The following is a 19,767-nucleotide window of genomic DNA, read 5'->3' on the forward strand; positions in this document are numbered from 1 at the left end:
ATGAGTGGTTAATAAATGACCAAGCCAAAGTGCTCGGGCATCCACCTAGAGGTGTCTCCTGCATGACAATAAGCAGGTTTAAATGTAGACTTTTTGTTATTCTGACTGAAATTATTTCTGATTGAAGATCTCTTGTCAAGTGTTCATCTGAGATCTATTCCAATCTGGTGTATACATACGTAGTACATTTAAATGGAACACCAATGTTACAGACAACATACAGAGGTCAATGTGAAAATCACGTGAGTGATTAATCAAGATGGAGGTCAGTTGTCCCACATGCTTGTGATTCCATTTTTATAAAGCAAAAGCTTTATAAAAACTTACAAGTGGTTAAAAACAACCTCGCTATCAAAGAACAGCACTGGTAGGAAGCTGCCATATTTAACTGTAAACGACGTCACTGCGAGTTTTGGTCGAGGCAGAATGTGCGCTGATGGAACGAAGCCCGACTATTCAGATCCAACTGCTTACTGTATTACAGATATACTATAGTACAACGTAGCATGATATATATTCAGCAGCTGAAGTACAAATGCATTTCGAAAGAAGTTAGGACATTGTGTTAAATGAAAGCAAATTACAATGATTTGCAAATCAAGCTCAACCTATATTTAATTGAATACACTACGAAGAAATTATATTTTATGTTCAAACTAAATTATTATTATTATCTTCAGCAAATAATCAAATTGGAATTTTGTGGCTGCAAGACATGACAAAACGCTGGGACAGGTGCCAAGAAAGACTGACAAAGTTGAAGAATGCTCATCAAACGCGTGTTTGGAACATCAACAGGTGAACATATGCTGGGTGGGTGCCATGATTGGGTATTAAAGGAGCTTCTCTGAATTGCTGTCATTCACAAGGAAAGGTGGTGTGAGGTTCACCTCTTTGTGAACAAGAGCATGAGAAAATAGTGGAACATCCATCCATTCATCCATCCAGTATCTACCCAGACTTCCCTTTCCCCAGCCACTTCTTCCAGATATTCCGGAGGGATCCAGAGGCGTTCCCAAGCCAGCCGAGAGACATAGTCTCTCCAGTGTGTCCTAGGTCATCCTCGGGGTCTCTTGTCTCTTGAACTCCTCCACTTGGGGCAGGATCTCATCCCCGACCTCGAGAAGGCACGCCACCCTTTTCCGACTGAGGACCATAGTCTTGGATTTGGAGGTGCCGATTCTCATCCCAGCCGCTTCACACTCTGCTGCGAATCGTTCCAGTGAGAGCTGGAAATCACGGCTTGATGAAGCCAACAGAACCACATCATCTGCAAAGAGCAGAGACGCGATGCTGAGGCCACCAAACCGGACATCCTCTACACCTTAGCTGCGCCGAGAAATTCTGTCCATAAAAGTTATGAACAAAATTGGTGACAAAGGGCGGCCTTGGCTGAGTCCAACTCTCATCGGAAACGAGTCCGACTTATTGCCGCCAATGTGGACCAAACTCTTGACAGTGGTCGTACATGGACAGAACAGGTCGTATCATGGGGTTTGGCACTCCGTACTCCCAAAGAACGCCCCACAGGACTCACCAAGGGACACGGTCGAATGCCTTCTCCAAGTCCACAAAACACATGTAGACTGGTTGGGCGAACTCCCATGCACCCTCGAGGACCCTGCCGAGGGTGTAGAGCTGGTCCACTGTTCGACAGCCAGGAGGAAAACCACATTGCTCCTCCTGAATCTGAGATTCGACTTCGCGACGGACCCTCCTCTCCAGTACCCTTGAGTAGACCTTACCGGCGAGGCTGAGGAGTGTGATCGCTCTATATAGTTGGAACACACCTTCCGGTCACCCTTCTTTAACAGCCTTCTTTAACAAGCCAGTCTGCCAATTCAGAGGCACTGTCCCCAATGTCCACACGATGTTGCAGAGGCATATAAACCAGGACAGGCCCACAACATCCAGAGTCTTTAGGAACTCCGGGCGAATCTCATTCACCACTGGGGCGCTGCCACCAAGGAGCTTTTTAACCACCTCGGTGACCTCAACCCCAGAGATAGGGTAGCCCGCAACAGAACACCCAGACTCAGCTTCCTAGTGGGAAGGCGTCTTGGTGTAATTGAGGAGGTCTTCGAAGTATTCTCCCCACCCACTCATAACATCTCGAGTTGAGGTCAGCAGTGCCCCGTCCCCATTATACACAGTGTCGACGGTGCACTGCTTCCCCCTCCTGAGATGCCGAACGGTGGACCAGAATCTCCTCGAAGCCGTCCTGAAGTTCTGCTCCATGGCCTCACCAAACTCGCCCCACGCCTGGGTTTTTGCCTAAGCAATTAATGTTTCTCAACATACAATTTAGAGATGAAAGTGGACTTTTGTGAAAATTCCTGAAAATCCAAATGTGAGCACTGAAGGTGTGAAGAAAATGGATGGCTGTGGTGCATTCTGGCGATATCTGTGAACAACATTCAGACAAAAATTGAAAGTAAAATTTCCAAGTCCTGACCAAAAAAAAAAATAGTCAGAGATTCCCCAAGGGCCAAGCCCAGATTTTTTTGTCCCCCATGCCCCTACCACTGGATAATACAGAATCACATTTGTCAGTAAAATATGCCATCTTATCTCAAGACAAATTAATTCAGTGAACTATTCAGTAAAAAGACATCTAAAATTGTCCTTTTCCCCACATTATAGTCTAGATGTAGAAAATACACGAAAATATAGATCTAGTAATACTAATAGTATAATGAGTTGCCTTTAACACACACACACACACACACACACACACACACACACACAACACACACACACACACCACACACACACACACACACACGCGCACGCACATTTAAAAAACGTATGGGTGTGGTCAGTCATGCTCGCTGATAAAGTTGCGGGTGTGATTAGTGATAGCCTTAAAATAATTTACTGGATTAATATAACAACTGTAGATTAAAAATAAAATAAATACATAACTAAAATAGAAAACTAAAATGTAAAACTCAGAAATGATCATTTCCAATTTCAATTGATATTAGTAGAACATGATATAAAACGGTATTTAAAATTTTTCATCAATAAAAATTCTTCATCTGACAAACTTTATTTGAAGAACAGTCAAATGCAATGGTCTGTAAAGGAATAAACATGAACGATCTATACACGCAATGTTTTGAAAATGCTGAAAGTTTAGGAGCACGCATTGACCGTAAATAGGCCGGCTCTCTAGAACGCGCCTTTATGTGCGTGCACTCGACGTATTGGCCACACCTGAATCAAGCGATGAGGTGGATGATAGTCTGTTTTTTTTTTTCTTTTTTTTTGGGTGGGGTGGACGCCATCACACTGGCTCACGATTGACCCAATGAGAACCCCAGTTTTTTGACATGGCTCATGATGTTGATGACTTTCGATGTAAATGCGCTCGCAGTCCGTGAAGCAGCTCTGAACATGCGCTGTCGGCCTAATTTCCGTACATGCTCAGTATGGTAAACTTGCATGTCCTGTTTCCAGGTGAATACCGGTTGTTTTGGAGCAGGCTTGTTTAGTTAATGTTCATGAAATAAACACAAATTAATGTCAAGACTACAAAAAATAAGTGGCGTCTTGAGAGAATGCGAGGGGAGGGGTGTTACTGTTACTCGTGTTAGTGCCTCAACATGGCTACGCTCGCGAGAGCAAGACAACGAACTCAAACACGTTCGTTCAATGTCGTCAACTAATATCTAGATTAATTTTAGGCAATTTTTCCTCAATTTTCCAGAGGAATTTTCATAAAAACTTGAAAATCCGGAATTCTGGGAAAATCCGTAGGACTTTCATCACTGACAATTGGAAGGAATTTAGGAATTTCATCTTTTACTGTCCAACTCATCACCAAAACTTTAAAAGAATCTGGAGAACTCAATGAATGTAAACAGCAAGGCCAAAAACCAACACTGGATGCCTGTGACCTTCGAGCCCTCGGGCCGTACTGCATCAAAAACTGACAGTGTATAAAGGACATCAGCACATGGGCTCAGGAACACATCAGGAAAACAATGTCAGTAAATACAGTTTGGAACTACATCCGTACGTGCATCTTAGAACATATGGGGTCCTTCAAGGGTTAATTCTTGGACCCCTCCTGTTCAGCCTGTACCAGCCTTCGCTCAAATTTTCCAGAACTTTAGTTTTGACTATCATAGCTATGCAGATGACAGATGAAGATGTAGCAGTGTCTCCAGATGACCACAGTTCAATTGAGGTGTTGTGCCACTGTCTAAGGCAGATAACTGGATGAGCCAAAATTTCCTTCAACTAAACCTCAACAAAACAGATCATTGTTTTTGGCAATAAAGGAAAAAAAGTATTAATCGTAAATACCTGGACTCATTTTAAAAAGGCAAGACCAAGTCTGAAACTTTGGTGTTCTAATAGGTTCCGACCTGACTGTCAGTTACAGCATTTCAATTACTAAAACTGCCTTTACCATCTCAAGAATGTACAGTGCCTTATGAAAGTATTCGGGGCCTTTGAACTTTAAACTTTTGCTATATTTCAGGCTTTAAACACAGACATGAAATTTTCATTTTTTGTCAAGAATCAACAACAAGTTGGACACAATTATGAAGTGGAACGAAATTTATTGGATATTTCATCATTTTTTAACGAATAAAAAACTGAAAAGTGGGGTGTACAATATTATTCGGCCCCTTTACTTTCAGTGGGGCAAAATCACTGCAGAAGTTCAGTGAGGATCTCAGAATGATCCAATGTTGACTGATGATGATAAATAGAATCCACCTGTGTCTCAGCGTTCTCTTTAAAGTGCAGAGAGCATCATGAAGACCAAGGAACACGCCAGGCAGGTCCGAGATAATGTGGAGAAATTTAAAGCCGGATTTTGATACAAAAGATTTTCCAAGCTTTTAACACCTCAAGGAGCACTGTGCAAGCAATCATATTGAAATAGTACGAGTATAAGACCACTGCAAATCTACCAAGACCCGGCTGTCACGCTAAACTTTCACCTCAAACAAGGAGAAGACTGATCAGAGATGCAGCCAAGAGGCCCATGATCACTGAATGAACTGCAGAAATCTACAGCTGAGGTGGGAGAGTCTGTCCATAGGACAACAATCAGCCGTATGCTGCACAAATCTGGCCTTTATGGAAGACTGGCAAAAAGAATGACATTTCTCAAAGATATCCATAAAAAGTCTTGTTTAAAGTTTGACCTGACCTGGGAGACACACCAAACATGTGAAAGAAGGCGCTCTGATCAGATGAAACCCAAATTTAACTTTTATGGCCACAATGCAAAACGGTATGTTTGGCGTAAAACCAACACAGCTATCACCGTGAACACACCATCCCCACTGTCAAACATGGTGGTGCCAGCCTCAAGGTTTGGGCTTGCTTTTCTTCAGGAGGGAAAGATGGTTAAAATTGATGGTAAGATGAATGGAGCCAAATACAGGACCATTCTGGAAGAAAAGTCGCTAGAGACTGCAAAAGACCTGAGACTGGGATGAAGATGTATCTTCCAACAGGTCAATGATCCAAAACATAAAGCCAAATCTACAAAGGAATAGGTCACAAACATATCCAGGTGTTAGAATGGCCATATCAAAGTTTAGACCCGAATCCAATCGAGAATCTGTGAGCAGAGCTGAAGACTGCTGTTCACAAGCGCACTCAATCCAACCTCACTGAGCTCGAGCTGTTTTGCAAGGAAGAATGGGCCAGAATTTCAGTCTCTCGATGTTCAAAACTGGTAGAGACAAACCCCAAGCGACTTGGAGCTATACTTGCAGCAAAAGGTGGCGCTACAATGTATTAATGCAAGGGGGCCGAATAATACTGTACACCACACTTTTCAGGTTCTTATTTGTTAAAAGTAAAAGTTTCATTCCACTTCACGATTGTGTCCCACTTGTTGTTGATCTTTGACAAAAAAAAAATTTAATTTAATACCTTTATGTTTGAAGCCTGAAATGTGGCGAAAGGTTGAAAAGTTCAAGGGAGCTGAATACTTTCACAAGACACTATCTAGAGTGAAGGCTTGCATGTGTCAAGCAAACCAGTAGAAGCTCATCCATGTTTTTAACTCAAATAGACTTGACTATTGTAATGGTTATCTGACTGGGCTCCCCAAAAAGAGCATAAAACAGCTGCAGGTCAGGTTGTGACCAGAACAAAGCGGTCAGAGCATATAACACCAATTCTAAAGTCTTTACACTGTACTTACTCAGTTTTAGAATAGATTTTAAAGTTCTGTTACTGGTCTATAAATCAGTAGGGCTCTGAGATCGACTCACTCTAGTGTAATAATGGAGTGCAGAGGTCAAAGCAAACATGGTGAAGCAATATTTGCCTATTATGCTGCCGAAAAAAAAAAAATGGAATAGGTTGCCAACACGTCATCCCCAAGTGTGAGTGTTTTCAAATCCAATTTTTTCTCATGCATTTTAGACTATTTCCACTTTTCTGTGATATTTCTTGCACTAAAAGCTGTTTTAATTGTACTTTTTCAAAATGTTTATTTTGTTCTGTATTTTAATGTTTTTAATTATGTAAAGCACAGAGTTACCTTGTGTACGAAATGCGCTATACAAATAAATTTCCTTTGCTTTAAAACTCTCCTATGCAAAGCCAAAGCCATTTAGCAACAACACCCAGAAACACCACCACCTTCTCTGATCCCAAGGTCATCTAAGAAGGACTGATGAAAAGTGGAAAATTGCTATGTGGTCCAACGAGCCCACACTTTAAATTGTTTTTGGAAATTGTCGAATTTGTGTCCTTCGTGCCAAAGACCCATACGGATTGTTATGGACACAAAGTTCAAAAACCAGCTTCTGTGGTATGGGGCTGTTTTAGTGCCAATGGCATGAATAACTAACATCTCTGAAGGAGCAATTAATGCAGAAAGGTACCCGAATTGTTTTGGAGAAACATATGCTGCCATCCAAGCAACATCTTTTTCATGGAGAACCCTGCTTATTTGAGCAAGACAATGGCAAGCCACATTCTACACTTTACAACAGCATAAAAGAGTGCGGTTACAAGACTGGCCTGCCTGCAGTCCAGACCTGTCTCCCATCTGAAAATGTGTGGGAAGCATTATGAAGTGATTATGACATTATGACAACAGAAACACCAAACTGTTGAACAGCTGAAGCTGTACATCAAGCGAGAATGGGGAAAAAAAAAAATTCTACCTACAAATCTTCAAATATTAGTGTCTTCAGTTCCCAAATGTTTATCAAATGTTGTTGAAAGGTGATTATAACACAATCGTAAACATGAACTAGTCCCAGCTTTTTTATAAAGCGTTGCAGCCATCGAATTACAAGCTAATCATTATTTGCTAAGAAACTTTATCAGTTTAAACATTAAATATCTTGTCTTTGCAGTGTATTAAATTAAATATAGGTTGAACACGGTTTGTAAATCAATCTATTTTGTTTATTTGCTTAACACAACATCCCAACTTAATTGGAATTCGGTTTGCACTAACCAGTCATCATTTCTGGAAATATACTTCCAAAGGTGGTACCGACCTGAAAATTTCACCAGATGTTGGGAGCAACCCAAGTAATCCATACATTAAAATAAAGAACAAGACAAGAAATTAAATTTTATAGAACAGACAGGTGACATCCTCCTCACCCCACCCTCCAAAATCAAGAAATAAAAATTTGGTACAACAGACAGGTGACACCTCACCCCACCCTCCCAAAAAAAGAGTTATCCACCAGGCCCCGAGCGAGAATGATTTTATTATAAAGTAATCTGAAGAGTAAAATAAGGCAAAAATACAATTTTCGTCATGCAGAAAACCTTCACACCACTCAAGTACATGTTGATATCAAAATTTAAAATTAAATTTGCCTCATTTCTTTGCCTTTTTTTGTTCTGGCCTCCAACTTTAGGCCCATCTACAACTGCACTTGATTCGTGCTTCAACCTGCGCCACATGAATCGGATCCTCCTCTTTAAGCACTCTCATTCTGGAAAAGAACTGATTAAAACCATCATCTGTTTTACTTTGTTTTTCATATTCCTAATTTGATGGGCTAATCCCAAACGCATCCTTCTGGAAAATATTAAGTACAATATTTCAGTTTTTATTGGTCATTTTTAAATTTGAAATTAGTTCAGTCTGTTTTGTGATATGATCTCTAAGATCACTCTGTCACTTTAATACATTTAATAACTATAAACAAATTGGATAATTGTACAACATATTTCCTAATTAATACAAGATGCACTAGCGGATCAACTTTTGTTGCAGATGTCACGTGTGCTTTGCTGTTCCCCTGAGACCACAACCAGGGCCACGACCTGCATCACTCAATGCAAAAATACAATAGACTGGTGCAACAAATCCAACGGGCTTATCTGAGGAGCAACAATGTTGCTTAAAACGTAAGAGCAATAGAGGATGTCCGTTCCAGAGGTGGGGGAAGTAGCCAAATATTGTACTCAAGCAGTAGTACTGTGACAATATTACAAGTAAAAGTAAAAAGTACTCCTCAAAAAATGAGTAAAGTACAGAGAGAGTCTTGCACACGAAATAGTTAATGAAATAGCTCCTTGTGTGTTTTTTACACACTTGGCCATTAAAGCTGGTTCTGATGAAATGTAGAGAGCAACATTTAGATCATTATAATGGAGAAAAAGTAGTTGCAGCTAGCCAACAATCATCAAAAACTATGAAACAGACTATGACGATAGCACTGGCGATAGCTAACCAGTCCCTGTCCACGCTGTCATTTAAATATCCAAGTGATATTTAAATGAATCCTGCAACTGAGATCCCAATCACAACATGATCAGGGGAAAAAAAAAAAAGGAAAATAAGCAAGGCAACCAAGAAAGATAAAAAAGGGAAATGAGCAAGTCAACCAAGAAAGATTTTTTCTGAATGTGAAGTTGCTCAATGAGGTGGAGGTACGAAAGAAAATCCTCTTTGGCTCGCTCTCCTCCAGCATTAACAACAGGCACAAGTGGAATGGATGAGACGGCGTGTGTGCGGCTGTCAACGCAATAGAGCCAGAACAGCGCACACACTGACCCAAAAAAATAAATAAATAAGTGGTCAGACATTAAGGTGAATGTCGAGCAGAGGACAGCTGGCCACCGGCAAAGCATGGCCAAAAAAGGTGGAAGAACCGTCGAGGAGGGCCTAACCCCATTCGAGGAGAGCCACTGCAATCATGGGTGGCTGTGCTCACATGGAGCTAAATGATTAATCCGAAGGTAAACACAATGTATTGTTATAACATGACAAATGCGTCCATCCAGTAGTCTATACTACTCAGCCTTATTATCTCAAGTACTTGCATAAATGTTTTGAATTGAAATAGAAAAACTTTGATTCTGTTTGATTACTCAATGTATTACTTTAATACACAGGATAGGACATGCACACTTGAAAAAAAGTCCTTTGAATTTACTTAATTTGAACATGCACATTAGTTGCACGTAATTTAAAATGTGTTGAAATTACTTTTTAAAAAGAGCTGTAAAAGTCCTCATGACAAATTGTAATCATGCATTACCGATGTACAAGTTCAAATTAAGTAAATTCAAAGGACTTTTTAAATCAGTGGCGTTTTAGCCACACGCTACATGTTCAGGGGATTCCTTCACCATCTCTGGCGTCAGTGGCGCCACAGACTCGTAGGATTCATCCACCATTCCTGGCGTCTCTGACGCAATTACTCTGCAACTCCAGGCTGCAGCTGCATGCATGGAGACAAAAAGTCCTTGGAATGTACTGAACCTTGATCAATTCATGTGTCCTTACAAATAGGTGATTCATTAAATAAAGTTTCTTTCGGCTTATCCCGTTAACATTAATTCTGAGTGCTTGCCTCTATTAAATGACTGAAATTAAATGTTGCCGGTCATTAATTGTTCATCACCCCTGTTTGTTTCCCTGACGTGCAGATGTATGATAAGTTCCAAGCATCACCTGTCGCTAAAGCATTAACAGGTGCAAAAACGTCCATACGCCAGTTCTGAAGTTGGCTTGACCCACCACACATTCCACTTTTGATACATCTGAACTTTGCCGTGAAAAATATCGTACACCACATTTTTGTGTATGCGCATCTATTGTACATGAGCTCCTGGAATTAGCAGGTCATGTCTCAAGGAAAAGAGTGAGTAATGCACTCTTCCGCCATGTCCTGTACAAACATTCACCACTCAAGAACCCATCGCTGGAAAAAAAATGTTAATGCTCATTTAAAGTTTGCTGAACACAACATTTGGACAAGCAAGTTAAACAGTGGCAGAATATCGTCTGCCTGCCAGATAAGAGCAAAAATGAACTCTTTGGATGCCATAATGCATGCCAGGTTAGGAGAAATAGCACTGCACATCACCCGAAAAACACCATACCAACAGTTAAGTTAGGCGTTGTGGGGCTGCTTTTCAGTAAATGATACTGGTAAACTTTACATTACTGAAGGAAGGATGAATGGGCAAATGTACGGAGACGTTCTTGACAATAATCTGCTGGCATCTAAGAGAGTGGTGAAAATGAAATGAGGGTGGACATTTCAGCAGGATAATGATCCAAAACATACTGCCAAGGATATTCTCAATTGGTTTTCCCTCCAAAAAAATAAAGATGCTTGAATGGCCCAGCCAATCACCTGACTTGAACCCAATTGAAAATCTATGGAAAGAAAACTGCAGCTCAAGATTCATAAAAGCTCAGGGAACCTTCAAAATTTGAAGCACGCTTGTGTAGAATGGGCCAAAATCACATCAGAGTAGTGCATGAGACTTTCTCCATACAGAAAGTCTTGACACGGCCATTGCAAACAAAGGGTTTTGTACAAAGTTAATTTTAATATTTTCAATACTTTTTCCCTGTGTCATTTCACATTATTGCACATCTTAAATTGTGAGTTTATTTTCTGTACTCATGTTTCTCATGTGTGAATAACTTGGGGTGTCTGGGGAAATTTTCACTTAATACTAAATTTATATACTTAATAAATTGGTGACATGTTAAATACATAGTTCACCCGCTGCAAGACTTTTCGACCCCTATGAAACTCAATTCAGATTTATTCCAATTGATGTGTTCACACGGAGTATACTTTTTCGATTTGGCTTTCTAACCCAGATTCTGATTGGAATGCAATTGGAATATCTGTATGTCGTACCAGGGCAGCACAGTCTACCAGAAAAATTCCTTGGGTGTTTTTTTTTTTTTTTTTTTTTACACAAACCAGGGTATTGCGTCTTTTAGTTTTTGTAGCACTTCTAGACATATCTTTTGTTGTTTTTAAGGTGAGCAAGAAGAGTATTGTGTTTATTTTTTTATTTAGTTTTGCATAGTTGCTGAGATAAAAGCATTGCCATTTATACTGCACATTACAGTTGGATAATGCAACATTTGGGATGATTTATTCAACGCTTGCTGCGTTTGCATTCAATCTCACCAGGCAAAGCTCACTGAGGTTTGCAAACAGCCTCCAGGTGTCAATATCAGCCAGACAGGATCTCATCTGCAGGTTTGTGAGTGTAGCCAAAAACACCTGAATGCAACAAAGGAGTCAGACAATCGGCTTAGACATACTAGTGTTGTGCTTATTTGTAATCTGAAACTCTAAAGCACAGACAACCAAAAGACTTTTGAGTCAGGCATTCATCAGGAATATGCAAGGAACAAAGCAGCAGGTGTTGAGTTTTGCTTGGGTTTAGTGTGTTTGTTTGTAGCGCTGTGTGTATATTTCTGTGTGCACACACATTAGAAGGCATTGAGGGGAGAAAATCACCTCTTTGAGAACCATGAGCTGATCCAGGAAGTAAACACACTCGCTCGTGAAGAGTTCCCAGATGGCCTCTTGTCTTTTAAAGCCAACAGGCTCAGAGGTGGCGCTCCACTGGGAGGACTGGTCCTGCACGAACTCTGCCATTGTGTAGTCCTGCACAAAAACGACCAAAGTGTATATAGCACATACCAAGAAATTAATACAAAGCCACAAATGAAAGTGAGATGTCAATCATATTTTCTTTTCTGTCCTTTGTTTGTGTGTGTGTGTGGGGGGGGGGGGGGGAGATTCCGTGATGTTCCTCCAACCATGGTGATCTACTCAAGCATGTGCAGTGTGTATTTATTTTTATATGTTGGATGGCTACAGTGTAGAAAATCAGGTTCTTGCACAATTTGTTATTTGAGAGTGGCACGTTGAAGAGATTAGAAATTAGAAAATTAAATTAGAAATCTGGGTGTCTTCGTATCTTAACTTGTATAACACAGGAACTTCAAAATTGCTCGCAGTACAGGGAGCTGTATTTACACAACAAATATCACGGTGCTTCTGTTGCTGCTGACAGAGGCTGTTTCTCACCTTATATTTCTGAAGGTCAGAGTTCCTCCAGTCCTGAATTTCTGCTGTTGAGAGATACCTTTCAATAGCAGATACGGATGTTCCTGTTTGAGACTTCCCTTTAGTCTGAAAGTTAAAAAGGTATCATTGGGTGTGTGTGTGTGTGTGTGTTACGCAAACAAAAAAATGTGTTAGCATGCGCCCATGCGCATTCAAGCCCAGTCTTTCATACTCAAAATGTTAACTAACCAATTTGGCTCAGGTCTTACAGTGGCATGTACACCAATGGCAAACTAATTGAAAAAAGGGATGAGGAATCATATTAATCCGCTTAGTGAAATGGGTCTGAGAACAATGTTGAAACCTCAACACACAAAATATCAAAAACCATTAACACAAGCATACAGTAAATAACAGCCTTTATAACATAAATATGACTCACTGTGCTACGCCTTGAAAAAGGCCATTTTGACTTCTTTGTGTCTGCAAAAATGCATCAAAGAGCGATCATTACAAAGGGAGCAAGTATTTTCAAAAGACTGATGCACTAACCTGGCAGATAAAGACTAGAGATATTTGGATGCCATCTCGTGCAAAAGCAGTCAAGTGAAAGTTATCACTGGCATTCTGCCCAGATGGTGAGCCAATATACAGTGCACAAGATGAAAATTTACCAGAAATGTTGTTTAGTATGTCAGCTGCTCCATTAGATACAAACAGGTCTCCAGGTGAAACATCCAAGCCAGGTAAGCAGACCACTACAGAGCTCCGCCTCCTTTCCTGTAGACTGAAGTAGACAGAAAAAAATAAATGAGGTCCTCGTTTACCTAATTACATAACACAAAAATGCTTCTTAGCTCATGCCTTTCGATTAGTCTTGTCACATTTATCCAAGCAGTACAGCATTGATAGAGATATTTCCTGTACGTCAGGAGGAAATAAATAAATTCCAGAAATCACTCTTTTTGAAATGCCAGTGAAATACCATCTGCACTGTGCAGCAAATTGGCTATTTACAACATGTGTGGAGTAGAGAAAAATTAGCAAAACAAAGTACTATGTTTCTGGCTTTTTGACGGAAATGCTTAGTGTCAAAGGTATCACCCCATATGAGCTAAAAGAGCCACGCCACGGCTCTGTGGCACTTCTAATACTCTTGGTGGCCTTCCACTGTTAGTTACTGAGGCATGTTGTGGCTGCGGAGTAACAGGTATTCCGTTTAGCCCAAGGCAAAGTTCATGCATCTACTGTTCAAGTGTTTTGATGTATTCTCTGTGGCAATTAAGGGAGAGTGTAAACATAAACATATAATTGTCATTCAGTCATGCTGTAAAGTTAATGTTCAATTTCACACATATAGAAAGCCAAAGTTCCAAGATGGATACTGTTGGTTCAGTATGGACTCTATTTTTACATTTACACAGTTATATTTGCAAAGCATAGCAGAACGTGTTTTTTGTTTTCTTGCTGGTGGGAGGGCTGTTAGGATACCTCAAGGTTCACTTGCTGCATCCTGACATGTCATGACAGTTGGCCAGTGACAACTCTGAGGTTTCACTTCTTAATAGACAAAAGGTTCAGAGCAAAAGAACTTGGGAAAGCAGATCACAGTTTTTAATGTGCTGTAAACAAGCTTATTCAGCCATCATGCACTTAACGAAAGTAAAACTCCTAGAGGAGCTCCTCTTACAAGTTCAAGATAGTGATAATAATCAAATTTAATGTAAAATAATCAACGATAAGAGGAAGCAAGAGAAAGAGGAACGTCACATACAACATGCAAAGGAGTAATGGTCTTTTCTTCCTGACAGCACACAATAAGCTGAATTTACATTTCTACAGTTGAGCTAGCTCATTTGACAAGCAAGCACAGACACCTGCAGGCAGGAATCAATGCAGTCGGATAAGTTAGTGGCATTCACTCTTGTTGAACTATGACAGTGCAAACTGATCTTTCAGGTAAAGTTATACAGAGTCAACATTAAATGAGATAATAGCGAGTGGGCGGCAGGACCTGAGGAGGATACAGGGCTAACGAGATTAGAAGAGGCACGAACCCTCACTGCAAACCAGGTCAGAGCGTGTGCGTGCGCTTCATTCCGCAGCATCCTCACAATGACATGCTGTTGCTTTGTGGCCACTCAGAAAGCCGCCACTGTGTCCACTGAGGGTACTTGGAAAAATGGGTGCTTTGTTCCTTGCCAAACAAGGGAAATAATGATGCACGGAAACATAACAACCTCCGCCAATGCCTTTGCAAGGCTGGGCCACTGTAAGCAGTGCGGTGCCAGCGTGTAATTAAAGAGACAATAGCTGCCTAATTATACAGCCAGCGAACAGCTCAGTTGCCCATTAGGTGGGGTGTGGGTGGCAGTAACAGAAAACAGTATTAATGAGGTTTTGTCTAGTCCACACATAACCATGGGACTCTCAAAACTTAACTGTGCTCCACTAACAAAAGACACAAGCAACAAAGACTGCTCAATGGGGTTCCTTAAACAACAGGTCTCATCATCCTTGTTCACGGGGACCCAGTGACATAAGGCAACCCCCTCAAAGTGCCAGAACAAGGTGGGGCGGATAATGTTTTTGTGCCGACATCCAGTCATAACAGAACCAGCTCATCGTGACAATTAGAGACTATTCAATAGGACAGAGGAAGGGTAGCTTCAAACATTCCTGATATTCTAACATGTTCCCCCCAAAAGGTCAAATCGAGTATGGGATGATGCTGACTCAGCATACAAAATACTCACCTATTAGGACAATGGTCCTTCTCCTGCAAAAAGAGCAAAATGCAGTCAGTGCCCAATTTCAAACTCCAAATTGGATCAGCACCAACTATGTGTATATAAACATTTTATACATCCTTAACATTCCTAAATGTTGTCATTGGCATTAATATGCCATTAAAAAAATTGTGGGAGGCTTAAAAAGTAAATAAAAAAATCTGATGATTTATTTGTATTCCTTAGCTCATGTGCCAAAACAAGGTTTTGTAGAAATCTATTGAGGTCAATTTTTTCCCAGCATAATCCTAAATAATTAACAGCTACAAAAAGTCTAGAGGTAAAAACCATGCTACAGTTTTGTTTTAGAGTACACTCAGCATTCCATGGGCAATGCAGAGGGCTCTTCTAGCAAATGCTGCCATTATATCACTTTCAAAGACATTCAACTTTGAAACAGTGTTTTAAGTGGTCGCTCAGATTCAAAAGCCCCACGATATCTGAGGAGAATGCCAGTACTCTATTGAGAATGTGCTCTGTTAAATAGCAGGAGCTGATGAAAAGATCTTCTATTATCTTCTCCTATCACTCAGTGACCCCTCCATTATTGGGTGACTGCTGACTGCCGTGAACGGCGGCCCAGGGCTCAGAGCACTTCCCAGGCATCTCCGGGCAGTGGGCTCGCTCTGAGCTGTCAGTCCATGTAACTGCTGATTCATTGGCTGTCAAAAGCTTGCATTGTGGATGACCACCCCAGGGGGGCAACAAAGAATGAGCCTGATCGGACTTCCACAAGGAAGGAATGTCTAACAATTTAATTTACTGGCTGTGGATTAAAATCCACAACAGACTGCACCGCACAGTGTAATGCGCCCTCACATTTAAGGGCCTTGAGTTCAATTCCCTCCTGTGGTATACGGATATGTGCAGGAATTGTAAATGAGTAGTGCTCCCCCTCCAACTGCATTTTTTCCTCTTAGAATTTTGACCCAATTCGCAAATGTCTGTGACATTTCATCATAACCTTCACGGAGTAAGAATTACAACACATTTTAAACCACTTTTAAGAAATACCAGTAATATGAAATAAAATCCGCATTTTTAAGGGGAGGTCTTGTCTCACACATACAAACCACGGCACACCCAGGCCCCCTCAACTGGGGGCATACCAATGCCAAGTATGGCTTTTGTTTAGGTGCAGCAGAAAAGCTACAACACATGGGGAGGTATCCATGCAAAATGTAGAATATCCTAATCACAGACATTTACAGAAATGGCTAGCTCAAAAAAAGTTTGCTTACTTGATGGGTGGGTAGACAAATTTACACAAGCAATTAAAGGAAATTATACAAAATATGTCCTCTGTCAGCAAGGCAAAGCAATACCCCAACTTAACTACAGGTGCTGGAACGATGCCCATTTCTCCAGTGTCACTACTGTGATGGGTTAAATTGAGTTGTCAAAATTTGTGCAATCCATGTAACCAAGTACATCTTGCATTTCACCAAATTATTATTTCACCTGCAGTGGCTCCACCAGAATCAGCAATTTGAAGTTCATTACTTATTACAGAACAATGACTCAATTGTGAAATTTGTATATACAGTTTCTGGCAACTATGTGTCGAGGGGCATAACTATACATTTCATAATTTCTTCTTTTTAGGAAAGAATGCAGATTTTGTCCAGACATACCCCCCTCCCCCAAAAAAAAAAAAAAAAAAAACATTTATTTGTCTATAAAATTTGGCACCATACGGCTAGAGTGCGTACTGGTATGTAGTACCCTAACAAAGTGGCTGGTGCTGCACCATTTTTTAAACATACAAAAAAAAAACCACTGCTCACCTGTAATTCACTATCAGGAAAGCCAAAATCTTTAACAATAGTAGGATGCGCACTTCGACACTCTGGCTTCATGGAAGCAATACCATTGTCAAAGGTCTTTGATCTATGTGATCTGGTTCTCTGTCGGCCACAGGATGAACTTGGTGGCTGCTCGTGACAGACCTCGCCACTAGACAGGAGGGGGCTTGTAGCGAGGGGAGACTTTATTCTGTGTAAAGGCGATGACAAAATTGCAGGGGAGGGCTCCTCCTTGGTAATACCCATCCTTGCGGAATCCTGGGAGACCGAAGCTGGACGCCTGGTGCTCCTCATCCTCCTCAAGGTGGGAGAGGTTGAGATGCGGCCGGGAGCCTGTCGGTCGAACTGGAAGAAAGGTGCTACCATGCCATCACGATCTAGCAAGGTTGAATGCCTTAGTCTGGAGTGTGTCCGTGTGAGATCGATGTGCATTATCACCGGGTTGCTGGTTTGGCACCCCTTGTGCTCAAAAGGGCCTCGATCTGTTTGTGTCTCTGCATTCGCCACACCTGAAGTGACAACTTCATTTCTCACCCATTCAATGTAACTCCACTCCAACTTCGTTCCAACATCCTGGCCTTTGTCTTTCATGACAACATGCTTCATTTGAGACATTTTAGCCTCAAAGGCATCGTACAGTAGCAGGCTATCAGAGAGTGTAAGGTTCAGGGGTTTGCCTGCCTTGCCTCTTGTGATAAAAGGTCAGATCCTGCAGCATTCCAACATAATTCACGTCAATGTTAAGATTCTGGGGAGCAAAATGAATAGAAAAAAAAGCAGGTTAATTACATACAAGAAAATATCTGTATGCATCACTGGTGTTCTTCTGAACAGGACCGGGTAATAGAACCCAACATTGAGAATTCACCTGAGCATACACTATATGGCTACGTTTGACAAGCCCGAGAAGACTTTAACAAGCTTTCTAAACCGTGGGACCTAGCTGAAGGCAACAAAGTGGATTACAAGGGTTATTCCATGTGACAATGGCGTGACACAATGACTGTCGTTCGCTGTTAGTTTAAGTCACGGATGCTCTTTAAGGGGAGAGCGGCGTCTTATTACATTTCCGAGCTTAAATCGGCGAAATTAACATTTTATTGCAAGTGTAAAGTCAAGCCTACTGCTTCAGGCTCGCTCACGAGGTAACAAAGGAGCTAAGCGACGTCTTCAAAACGCGTCACGCAACCAGCGCTTGAGTGTAGAAAGCCACATAAGCTCAACCAAGTCAGGTGGACTTACAGCGTGGAACGGAAACCGTCGAGACTTCAACCGACGAGTGGCCGAGGGAGGACAAGCGTGACCGGGGATGGGGGCGTCCTGGTCGACTGGTTGCAGCCGAAATCGCCCAAATAATAATGCTTCCGATGTTATTTCGGGAACGAAAAAAGAAATGTGTGCGCTCGTGTGCCAAGCGGCTATATAAAAAGGAGAAGCAGGTGCTAGTGACTACATGAGGGCGTGGAGACTTTGGCTAGCCAAGCTGGAGGGAGGCAAGGTGCAAAGTGAGCAGTTGAGCACCGCCTGCATGGAAACAGGAGCGCCACACTCTGGCGACACTTGAGAGGTTGCTGGGTGGATTTAGTGCAAACTTTATTCATATTAATTAATGTATCTATTTATTTATTTATTTATTTGTGTATATATTTAGTCGATAATCATTTTCTTTTTTTTTTACAGGCAAAATTTTACGGGTGACACAAGTTAAAGCAGCAGCGAACGGTAGAAACGCCAAAGAACCACACGTTGAGGAGGGCAATTTTCAGACGAGCATACAAAACGTTTTTTATTTTACCCATCTGAATTAAAACAGCTGATAATGTCGATTTCAAACACGTTCAGCTGTTCACTCGCGTGTTTGTCTACAATATGAACAGTAGAGGGCGACAAAATATTTTTTATTTTATATTTGTTTTTATAAGAGGAGCCTGAGAAACCTGACTTATATATGCGCTGTGGCCATCCTGAAAGGGACAAGCTGAAAGAATCTTCTTTTCCTTAGATGTAACCAGTTTTCCATCCGGCTGTATCCTCATCTCAAACACCTATCTTCCTCAGTAGATCTCTTACTTTTTTTTTTTTTTTTGCCTGGAAGCGCCATCCTCATTCTACCCATTTAAAAGTCTAATCACTAATTTTGTGTCCAAAGCATCTAACCTCAGCTGTCCCTTTGCTGGCCTAATCTTTTCCAATCTGCTCACTCCTAGAGCAGACCTCAACGTCTTCATCCCCACCAGCTCCAGCTCTGCCTCTTGTTGTCTCTTCAGTGTCATTGTCTTCAAGCCACACATCATGGCTGGCCTCATCACTGTCTTGTAAACCTCATCAATCCTCAAGAGAATGGGATGTCACTTAATTTCACATCTGAATCAAGGCAGGTGAACAAATACTCCTGCCAATATATAATGCTACTTGTAACAATTCAGGCACAAAGAAGTAATCATTTCAATGTAACAGTCAGAGGTCATTGGAGCAGATTAGACAAGACCAAATCAAGAGAGCAATATTTGAGAAAGTGGAAGGCAATTTTGCTTTCAGAAATGCAGAAAGAAAAACACCACATGAAGGAAGTTGTTTTCCAGACATGATTATGTCAAATGCAGTCATTGACGGTGTATTGGTACACACGGGTGATCAATTGCTACTCAGTGATGTTCTAGATATGTGCCCTTGTGAGGATAAGTGTCTTGGACAATGGACGTGGACATGAGTATGTCAAAGGCTAGCCATTCATCCACCCATTTTCTTAGTCGTTTATCCTCAGAAGGGTTATGGGGGTCCTGGAACCTATCCCAGCTGTCAACCGGAAGGAGGCAGGGTACAACCTGGACTGATTGCAATCCAACTGCAGGGCACATGGAGACAGACAACAGTCGCACT

The 19,767-nt window shown here is 41.3% G+C and overlaps 1 protein-coding gene across 1 annotated transcript in view; it reads right to left on the bottom strand.

Annotated features, from left to right (window-relative positions):
- plekhg7 (pleckstrin homology domain containing, family G (with RhoGef domain) member 7) overlaps window positions 1-18,444 on the bottom strand; it is a 30,501-nt gene extending 12,057 nt beyond the window's left edge. The window contains exons 1-8 of the mRNA XM_061821585.1: window positions 18,130-18,444; window positions 16,870-17,635; window positions 15,050-15,072; window positions 12,968-13,080; window positions 12,736-12,776; window positions 12,315-12,419; window positions 11,739-11,888; window positions 11,403-11,498 (exon numbers count right to left, since the gene is read on the bottom strand). Of these exons, the coding sequence (XP_061677569.1) occupies window positions 11,403-11,498; window positions 11,739-11,888; window positions 12,315-12,419; window positions 12,736-12,776; window positions 12,968-13,080; window positions 15,050-15,072; window positions 16,870-17,502 (1,161 nt within the window). The 5' untranslated portion in view covers window positions 17,503-17,635; window positions 18,130-18,444. The remainder of the gene's footprint in view (window positions 1-11,402; window positions 11,499-11,738; window positions 11,889-12,314; window positions 12,420-12,735; window positions 12,777-12,967; window positions 13,081-15,049; window positions 15,073-16,869; window positions 17,636-18,129) is intronic.
- Between the last annotated feature and the right edge of the window lie 1,323 nt (window positions 18,445-19,767).

This window comes from Syngnathoides biaculeatus, chromosome 6 (genome assembly GCF_019802595.1).
Source record: "Syngnathoides biaculeatus isolate LvHL_M chromosome 6, ASM1980259v1, whole genome shotgun sequence".
NCBI lineage: Eukaryota > Metazoa > Chordata > Actinopteri > Syngnathiformes > Syngnathidae > Syngnathoides > Syngnathoides biaculeatus.